This window comes from Montipora capricornis, chromosome 2, assembly GCF_036669925.1.
Source record: "Montipora capricornis isolate CH-2021 chromosome 2, ASM3666992v2, whole genome shotgun sequence".
Taxonomy (NCBI): domain Eukaryota; kingdom Metazoa; phylum Cnidaria; class Anthozoa; order Scleractinia; family Acroporidae; genus Montipora; species Montipora capricornis.
This window is the reverse complement of record NC_090884.1, coordinates 44,308,839-44,318,838: the sequence shown is the minus strand read 5'-3', so window position 1 is coordinate 44,318,838 and position 10,000 is coordinate 44,308,839. Positions and strand designations below refer to the sequence as shown.

Below are 10,000 nucleotides of genomic sequence, written 5' to 3'. Positions count from 1 at the left end.
TCCGGTGTCTGTGCAGGACATTGAATTTCTCAGTAAACCTGATCCACTGGAGAAGTATCCTGCGGAACACTTCATCATCAGAATGTAGCCAAACGTGAACGAGGCTTTGTTCTTTCGGGGATTCAGTAACTCAGCATTTGCTGGAATCGGCGGACGACCACACGTAGGCGGTGTATCTTAAAAAAGGTCAAAACTGAAAAAAATCAGTCTTAAACGGGGCAAATTTTCGTTTTCGTTTCTACCTTCTAAAAGCTACTTACAAACATAGATGACATCAAGAGAAAATGAGGGGACAGAGAGGGAGGCTCCCGGTCCAGCCCTTGGGATATGTCATTTCCACGAAAGTTATTTTTAGGCGAGTGGAAGTCTTTGTTCTAGCGGACGTCTGTCTTCCGAGACGTCCGCATGCAGGCCAACCTCGGTCTGATGTTTGAAAGAAAAGCAAAGACTTCATGTAATGGCGGACGAAGTGGACTTAACGTCTGCATGCGGACGTCTCAGAGGACAGACTTCCGCTAGAACAAAGACTTCCGCCCGTCTAAAAATAACTTTCGTGGACATGACATATCCCGGCCAACGCCCTGAGCCTCCCTCTCTGTCCCCTCATTTTCTCTTGATGACATAGATGATTTGCAACCAATCTCAAGAAACACAGATAACAATGTACTGGTGGACGAACAAAAGGAGCTAATGGGAGATCTTTTGTTTTCGTCCACCGGAAACACGCCGAAGGTGATGTAACGTGAGCTTAGGAAAGCACCCTTCAAACGAAAATTACATGATTTGCTTCTACAGATTCTTGGAACTGAGGAGATGAATGCTGAAATGACGGATACATTGATCTTTCTAAGTCTAAAATGTCATGGTTTTTCACTTTTTCTTTAATGTTGTTTTTAAAGTTTATTTTCCAGTTCTTCTTTTCTTTTTTCTTTAATATTGTGATATCTATTTTCTTTAATGTTGTTTATATACATTTTCTGTTGTTGCACATATATAACATCCAGTCTAAACTCAAGTATAGCCCGCCTAGAATAGCTAAGCTAATTGCGGGCCACAATGGTCTCATTATTAGCTTTTAAAATAAGGTGCGTGTTGTTGTTGTTGTTGTTGTTGTTGTTGAGTATCTTACAATTTCGGTAATTATTTTTTTCTTAACCATTGATCATTAATTATTCAATTACATATCAGTAGTCAATCCTATTTCAGGAATCTCTTAATTAAAGAAAGCTTAGTAAATTTGTAAGTGAAGGATGCATGCCTTCCATTCTATCTACGAATAAAACGTACAGTAAAGCACGAACGTACAGGTACACTTAGGCTTCGGATTATCCCATTTGCCCTTCCCATTGCAATTCAGTCGACCAGCGCCTTCCATTTGATATCCCGGTAAGCAGACATATTGCACCCTGTCACCCACTGTCAAATAATCTTGTTCAAACCTATGAAAGAGTTGTTTATTTCCATGGTCTATGTCTCCAGGATCTTGGCAGATGATTTCTAAAAAAGAGAAATGAGATAGATCTCTTGGGTTATTACACTTAAATCTTCGACGTAACCTTTTCTCTTCTTTCGAGCGCGAAAACATACTTTAGTGCCTTACAGTGTTTGATTCTGCGTTTGTCAAATTAACTGTGTGATGGCAGTTCGGTTATATTTTGTGCCGTTTTATTACTTACTCCCCCTTCTCGCTATAAAACTTAACGTTAACTCAGAAATTACAATAAACAGCACAAACCAAAGCTTCATGACGAAAATTGGTTTGTCAAGAATACATAACACTCCAACAGGGATCAACTTTGAGCCCCAATATCACAATCCATTTTAGTCTGCTTCAATTTTGCCCATCCCTGCCCCCTTTTGAATTTGCTGTTTTATTCAAACCTTCCTTTAATATTCTTAAGTAGTTATTTTTACGTTTCGCTTGATTTGATTTCCGTCAGTTTCCAGACGCTGAATTTGGCTAATTTTCGTGACATAGCCTCTTTGAGTGAAGGAGGAATGGGAACCCAGTTCCGAATTGTTACTGCGATTTTCATAATTCTGAGGAATTTCACCTTCAAGCGCTAAGCCCCAAACTGCCTTTTGGCTTCCATCAATCAAATTTCCAAACAAAGCCGGGAAGATCGACTTCAAAATGATCATTTTCCGCGAAAGGACTGGGGCGAGTTCCAAAACAACACCTTCTTAACATTAGGGCCGTTTATACGAGAGAAAATAAGCCGCGGCTAACTCTGGCCGCGGCTTACGTAAGCCGCGAAAGGAACTATTTATACGAGTATAAACTCCCCGGCCAGGATAAGCCGCGGCTTGAGAAGGCCGTGAACGTAGATTTTGCACCATTTATACGGGGTGTTCGCGGCTTACGTAAGCCGCGGCCAGAGTTAGCCGCGGCTTATTTTCTCTCGTATAAACGGCCCTATTATTGCACATAAAAGGCCTTTGTTGCCTCTCCGCCATCTCCGAAGTCGCAATGTTATGCGCAGCATGCGATGCGTGGTGCAAAACGAGGGAATCACCTTAAATAAAGTAGTTGCGATTTGAAAATATAGCTGATGCTTTTTTTGTGGTGTTATGAGTGTCTTTGTCATTTGCTTATACTCACTACATTCAGGTTGCATGCCATCCCAATACTTTAATCCTCGGCAAGTTCTTTTGCTCGATCCAAGTAATGTATAGGGCCTATCACATTTATACTTTACAGTATCCCAAAACCTGTTGGAGGAATACTGTCTTCTACCATTTTTTATTTGCCGTGGTCTTGAACAACTTGAGCCTAGAAAAAGATTTAAAACAGAAACAGAACCGATATCGTAGAACTAAAACTTAATACATGTAATCAAAAGAATCCACCAACCGGTATATATTTAAACAAACATTAATTCCTATTCCTTCATCCTTCAACGTGGCCAAGCATCAGAAAGAGTCATTTAAATATACATTAAAAAGGGCCAGGAATTCCTAGATAGAATGACTTGTTTGACTTAATTAGAAAGTTTTTGGCTAAATTTTAAGAAATCTACATTAATATTGGTCTCACACAACTTGGAATGTTCTCTTCATAAGCTATTATTAAATGCTTTAAAGCGCCACCAGATAAAGCTCCACCAGATAGGTAGGACTCCCAAGTCAAGAAAATGAGGTGAATCTCACGGGGAAAGGGAGGGGGGCTACATAGCCTGAGGCTATGAGGTAACCAACTGGGGAGCCATGGTAATGTTGATGAACACAATATATTTACAGTCACATTTACCTTCTGTCAAACAGCTATATCCACAATCTCCATCACAAAGACATTTCTTGTTTCCTCGACAAGTGTTTTTGTTGGGATCACAGGCCCTTGCACATCTTGCGTAGGCTCTCTCATTCGTTCTCACACAAGTGCAATTTGGTTTTTTGTTGTCCCACAGTCCACCCGTTGAACACGTCAAAGTGCTGTTCCCTTGCATTGTAAATCCCCTGTCGCAGCTGTATTTTACATCAAAACCATCCAGACGTTTTGTGCCATGTTCAATGTCACCGGGATCGCCACATATTATCTCTGAAAAGTGAAAAGAAAAAAAGAAGAAGAAAAACGTATTTTACATGTTTGAGCAATCGCGACCAGGAACACACATGACAAAGAAGACTCGGCTGATTGAGTAACATACGCAAACTCACATCGTCTTGATCGTAATAGACGCAAGATTTGCTCAAAGCCTGGATGGCGATATTCACCGGGCAAAGGATAAATGCTGTCAAAACAAACTGAGTTTTCCATTGGAATGTGATTTATGTTTTGGATAGCGCTGTCTTCCCCTTAGCAACCGAGCCCAAGACCCAGTCGTTCAAAAGACGATTAACACTAACCGCGATTGAATACAAACCAAGGCTTGAATTTTGCCCGTCAGAAAACGCACCCTCGCAATGTTATGCTGAAGGAATGCAAAAGTGTAGTAAATTTGGGAGGTTATAAGTCTTGATGAAACTTGTTCTCATCAGAAAATAGACAACAATTAAACTTTCCCGTAATCCTGATGAGTATCAAAAGACGATTGCTCTACTTACTGCAGACAGGTCTTTTTTCATCCCAGTTTCCGTTTGCTCGGCACATTCGCTTTCGAGAACCCTTCAATTTATATTGTGGAGAGCATCTGTATCTGGCAATGGAGCCAAATGTGGTGTTCTTCATTCGAACCCGTCCGTGGTCTATGTTCGTAGGCCTTGGGCAACGGAGGTCTAAATTCGGGAGAATCATATATAAATCAGAGCAAGCAAAAGATAAGACTGTATGTGTTGGTACGTCCACACGTGGGATACATAATCAAATGAATATAACCAACAAAACAATGACCTCTTGGAAACAATGTTCAAAGACGACCTGAAGACGACAAAATCTGCGGACGATCCCAAGAAATTGTGATATTTTAAATAGGATAAAATGGTCAATAGTGTATTGACAAAGCCGAATCTTTGAGTTCATGTAAAATTTGCATGGAGTATAACAAACTCATTAATAATTCATAATGGAAAAAAAGAAATGTTTTATTAATCAATATCCATATATCTGATACAGACTTCTCTTCATTTACAGAAACTTTCTTTTGATTTTCCCTGTCAGAATGTCTTAAATCACCAAAAATACCTAGTCTACATTAACACTTAAATGCTGACATTTAATAAGTCATATACAATATTCCCGCCAGATACAAACTCTTGGCATCGCCTCGAGTTTGCAAATATGATACAGACCTGCCGGTCATATTGTATATATTAATTAACAAAGTTTCTCGGTTTTCTCACAGTTTGGTCACTTACGAAGTAAGAGACTCCTCGTGAGACTAACTATATCATGAAACCTTTTACACCTAAATTATGGTTTATGGTTATGGTTTTATACCATTACCCCCAGAAAAACGTATATCTTCAAATAAAGAACTAGCCTGGTAAGCTGTAAAAGTGTCCTTCGTAACTCCTTTGCTGGGTGGGACAGTCATTTTAGTCATTCCGTCAAGACGAAATTCTTACACGAAATTCTGCTGCGTTGAAAAATTTTTGTACCTAAAGTTTGCAACGTTCAAGATTCGCATACTGGACGTACGGCAGTTCAAGGTATAGAAGAATATAAGGAGTATTTTTTACTTCAATTTTGGACATGTCTTTCATTCATATCAAATTCAGTGATAGTATAGAAATTAAGCATTTCAAAAATATATTTTGCAGCTTTCAAGGCGCTCCGGTTAACAATGTATACGTATTGTGAACAATGTAAATACTAGAACATTATAAGGGGCACCCAACGTAAATTTTCGGAAAATATCTGTTCGGAAGACGATTTGAGATCTAGAATTTTCGGAACATTTGATCCCGGGGGTTGGGCGGGGGGGGGGGGGGGAGGGGTACTCACTTATGAGGGCTTAATGGGGACTTGCGGCCAGCCAGGGTATGTTTTTCGGGATTTTTGTCTTGAACAGGGTATCAAATTTATTATTTTTTGTCTTAATCAGGGTGTCGATGTATCAATTTTTGTCTTAAACTGGGTTAAATGTGCTAAACAGGGTATCAAAAACCGGAATTCTGTCCTAAAATGGGTAGGAAAATCAGCGATATTTGTCTTAAACAGGGTCAGGGTATGAGGGGCCGCGTGGTTTAATTGCCCATTTTTAACCGATATTTACCCTAAAAAGGTTACCTAGAATTTTCGGGAGCCTTTTTTCGGGCTGAAATTTTCGAAAAGAAGTTCCCTATAATTTTCGGATCACTAGACTTTCAGCTAGGACATTCGAACAGATGAAAAATATGCCTATATCTACAGTTTAAATACCAAAATACGTTTGACAATGCTATGTTTAAGTGGTTTTGAACTATATTCTCGTTGGGTGCCCCTGCGAAACGTATTGAACGAAACGTATTGAGTGCCGCCCAAAGGCCTGGACACAAGAAAAGAAAACTGTTTTATTTCTTTGAATCACTAAAAAGAGAAAAAAGAGGAAAAAAGCGCTTAAACCAGTCTGGTCCATCTCGTTTGAGCACGTTTACTACTTTCCTTTAAAACAGTGGTATACATAATAAACGCTCGTCGCATTTTGTCTGAAGTGCTTGTCTTGCATGTCCGTAAAATGGCAATCGAGCTAAACGGTCGATGGTTTGGGAAGCCTTTTAGCTTGCTTGCGTGACTAAACAGATGTCGAAGGGATTGTTGACCTTACTGTTAGCAATCTGTACGTCAGACATAAAATACAATATGTCTAATGAGACCAACACACCTCGCTTTACGCAACTGTAACCACAGTCCCCATCGCAGACACACAGGCTGTCTTCACTGCAGTTATTTTGTGAAGGATTACATGATGTAACGCAGAAGTCTCTCTTGTTGTTGGTCCGCGTGCAGTTTTGGCATCGAATGCCTATTAAAAATAATTTTCAGGGTTGATAATCACAGATAGCTGTAAAAGTAATGAGAAGTTAGATCTTTCTGGTTCAAAAAAATGCAATAACTCAGTTTTCTCTCATCTTAGTTTTTCAAAATTCCTCTGAATAAACTTAAAAGCTGATGGGGTCTGTAAGGAAACCGTTTCCGGTGAAATCTTTGTAGCGTTTTGAAAGCTTAATAGTTTGGCTGGAGTTTGTTGCTAACACCTTCATTGCATTTGAAGATTGGTGCGTCTTAACTTTTCGAGGACGAAGTGAAAAATAAGATTTTGGTTAACTCGCATTCTTCATCGGGCATCGTATACGAGTTTCAACTTGGAAGGCGAACGCATTTGCAATAAGATAACGCGGTTCGTCAAAAATCAGTATCGAAATTGGGCTTAGAATTACCTTCAACAAGAACAAGCAGAAGCAACGCGAAGTAATGCAGCGTCATTTTCAAGACAATCCTTGACGTCTTTATTCGCGGAATGGGCGCACGCCTCGTCTTTGTTGTGGTGAAAGCTGTTGGCAAAGAATCAGTTTACAATCAGCGGCGAGAAAGGAAGTCAATGACATTTGTTGATGATGTCTTGTGTCAAAGCCACCATGAAAGGTTTAAGAGGCACACAGTGGAAGCTCAGTGTTGACGACAGATCCCATTTTGTTTATTGCCCACAAATATGTAAATAATCTTTTCTTTTTTTTTTCCTGTATGGACCTGTCTAAGCCCACTCATGGAAGTCTGGGAAAAATCGTCAAATTGCCATTCCATGCAAACTGCCTCTCTTAGGTCGTATCTATATATGTTTTCCCGATTAAAGCGAAACTATGAATCTAGAAAGGTCAGTAAAAACGCATTTCGCTGAAAGTTCCCGTATGCAAATTTGCTGCGTGTGAACATGGCTACGCGCGTGTTGTTTTACAACTTGAACCCGCAAAATGACTCGAGAATTCCATCACGTTTAAAGTCATGATAACTACTGCTGGTGCTCCTGCCAGAGACGAATGGCTAAAGTCAATTGTTAATTGCTGAGGATATAGATCGTTCGCTCGAACTGATGAGACCTGAGTACATAGTAATCTCAAAGTTTGACTCGGGTGGTGGAGATTTTGTGAGGGGGAGCGCGACGCACGAGCGTGCGAGATTTCTCTTCTCGCTTGATGTCCACGTCGTGCACGTCCACGTCCACGTCACGCACGTCGCTTTCTGACAGTGAAGAGCTGTTTATTTTTTTTGGCGTACGTTGATCTAATCTTTGGGTGACAAGAATCTCATTTAGTATTTCCGTTCAAGTAACAAAGGAAGTGGCCTGGTAACAACAGGGCGTCTTTAAAATGGCTCAGATCATAAGAATGATGTTGTTCTTTGTTATTCTCAGCTTGCTTTGTCGGCGTCTTGTAACAGGTAAGAATTTAGGCACTAATAAACATAAAAGGCCGCTGCAATGATGAAAAATGAATACTTTCCATTGAGGTTAAGCCTGCAAAAGTCAATCAGGGGATTAAACAAATAACAGCGGGAAAAAAGAGAAAAAAATTAAGATTTAATTTTAGTGTTACAATGTGACAATCGCAACTGAACCGAGAAAACTAAAATATAAAATTCAGACGTAAGGCATACGGGCAGTTTTCAAACTGGATTCATTTTTGTTTTGCCGGATTTGAAACAGAAGGCGAGCATCTGGCTCCATCGAGAACTGAAGCAAACTGGTTAACGCGGAAATAAGCGTCGCGGATTGAATGCCACAATAATTTAAGATCGGACCGAGTGCTGTGTTTGTAAAATGTTGAAGTTAAGAGCAGAGTGTATGCTGACTAGATGAGTTATCAGTTGTTTCGATGATTCGTTCAGTTGTAATATCCTCTGACTGATACACAATGAGAGAATCTCATTTCTCTCATTGTGTATCAGTCAGGGGATATAATGTACGGAGAAAAACGACTTTTATCAAGTGGTAGCACAAACTCGGCTAAACTGCTCTATCGTGTTCAGATCCTGCAATGACGGGATATTCATTTATCACTCGATAAGACAAAACTTTCCTAATATTTTGTCCACCGGTATTTCTAGTGATTTGGTAAAGCTGTCATTATTAGTGGGGAGGGTAAGAACAAATGGGGGAGCTGGATTGGGTGTCATAAACTCTCAATAAACCATATTCGTATTCTCGGCATTGGACTGGAACTAGCTTGCAATGGAGGCTAATGCGGCGGGGGAATTTTTCAGAAAGTATTTGCATTTGAAAAGATTTCCCCGCATTAGCCTCCATTGCAAGCTAGTTCCAGTCCAATACCGAGAATACGAATATGGTCTATTGCAATTTCAGTGTAGACAAATTGAAGAGCTCCTTATTAATAATCTCATTCTCCCCCAAATAATAACCTACAGTACATCTTTTGAATGCTTAATGGTTCTGAAAGGTAGTGCTCTGAATATAACATAAACTTATTTTACCTAATAAAATCGTTTATCATAAAATTGGAATACTTTTTAGACACCTTATCTCTCAGATATTAAATTAAACAGTTGGGAATGAGCGCGGTGCGCTTTCATTTCAAAATCGTTCAGGGTATGATTGCGGTAAACCTCCAACGATAATAAACGGACAGCTTTGGAATGTGACACAAAATCGCACCACATCAGATCATTTCACTTGTAACAAAGGATTGCAAAACACTGTAAGAACAAAAGTAGCTTGCCCACCCTCTGGCAAATGGGAGAAAGCAAAGATCAAATGCGGTAAGCCGGCTTACGTAGTTGCGCTTTCTTGTACAGGAGGAATATAAGGTTCGATTGACGCTATTCCGGAATAAGAATACGTGGAGTGATGATTAAAACGGTATGTTTGGCGCGTTTCGAAGCAGCAAGGATAATAAAAATATGTTTAAAATAGCATTTTAGCAGAAGTTTGACAATTTTAGAGTGAAAGTCCGTAAAAACGAAGGATTCCTAACTTATATTCCATTTATTCCTATCGGACGCACCCTAAATAACCTTATCCAATAGTGTTGGCCCGGGCAGGAAAAACGCGATCAATATCCTTGACCCGTAAATCTCCAGAATGAGGAGATATTCTTTGTTAAGAGTGCCGCATATTTCCCTCACCTTTCAGTCAGTCGTTTTGAGGACCGTTGCGTCAAACGGCGCAAATTCGTCTGTCTTATGCATGTTAGTTGTTTTTTTTATAGATTCCCGCACTGAGTCTTTTTTTTTTTCTCTTCGTGTTCGTTCAATCACATTTTCATATAGGGCTGGATTTCATTAGTAAAACAAGCATAAGCACACGTAACACAGGAAAAGTTATGATCAGTAAGGTCTCGATCATTTGTACCTTTTGTTAGGACAAAAAAATGTTAATTGACTTAAATCAGCGTCGATATTACACTTAAGGTTATATCGACGCCTTAATTAATGAGCGTAGAGGAAAAACTCCTCAATTTTTATGGTTTATCTTTTTTTGATGCTGCCCATGTGATAAAAGTGCACCAGCTACTTGGACAGTGTGTAACTGAATTTTGTTGACATTTAGTTCCAGTGTGTCCACCACCGCCACAGCCAGCCAATGCTGTTATCTTGCGCACATCAACGCATAAATATGACGGTGTTAAA

At 39.7% G+C, this 10,000-nt stretch overlaps 2 protein-coding genes across 2 annotated transcripts in view; one reads left to right on the top strand and one right to left on the bottom strand.

The window, feature by feature from the left end:
• Window positions 1–7,262, bottom strand: part of LOC138023288 (protein lev-9-like) — a 28,648-nt gene extending 21,386 nt beyond the window's left edge. The window contains exons 1-7 of the mRNA XM_068870307.1: window positions 6,799–7,262; window positions 6,243–6,383; window positions 4,045–4,215; window positions 3,251–3,538; window positions 2,603–2,773; window positions 1,306–1,497; window positions 1–176 (exon numbers count right to left, since the gene is read on the bottom strand). The exon at window positions 1–176 is cut by the window's left edge and continues 34 nt beyond it. Coding sequence (XP_068726408.1) covers window positions 1–176; window positions 1,306–1,497; window positions 2,603–2,773; window positions 3,251–3,538; window positions 4,045–4,215; window positions 6,243–6,383; window positions 6,799–6,844 — 1,185 coding nt within the window. The 5' untranslated portion in view covers window positions 6,845–7,262. The remainder of the gene's footprint in view (window positions 177–1,305; window positions 1,498–2,602; window positions 2,774–3,250; window positions 3,539–4,044; window positions 4,216–6,242; window positions 6,384–6,798) is intronic.
• A 373-nt stretch (window positions 7,263–7,635) lies between these two features.
• LOC138023336 (proclotting enzyme-like) overlaps window positions 7,636–10,000 on the top strand; it is a 10,905-nt gene continuing 8,540 nt past the window's right edge. The window contains exons 1-2 of the mRNA XM_068870350.1: window positions 7,636–7,795; window positions 9,921–10,000. The exon at window positions 9,921–10,000 is cut by the window's right edge and continues 106 nt beyond it. Of these exons, the coding sequence (XP_068726451.1) occupies window positions 7,726–7,795; window positions 9,921–10,000 (150 nt within the window). The 5' untranslated portion in view covers window positions 7,636–7,725. The remainder of the gene's footprint in view (window positions 7,796–9,920) is intronic.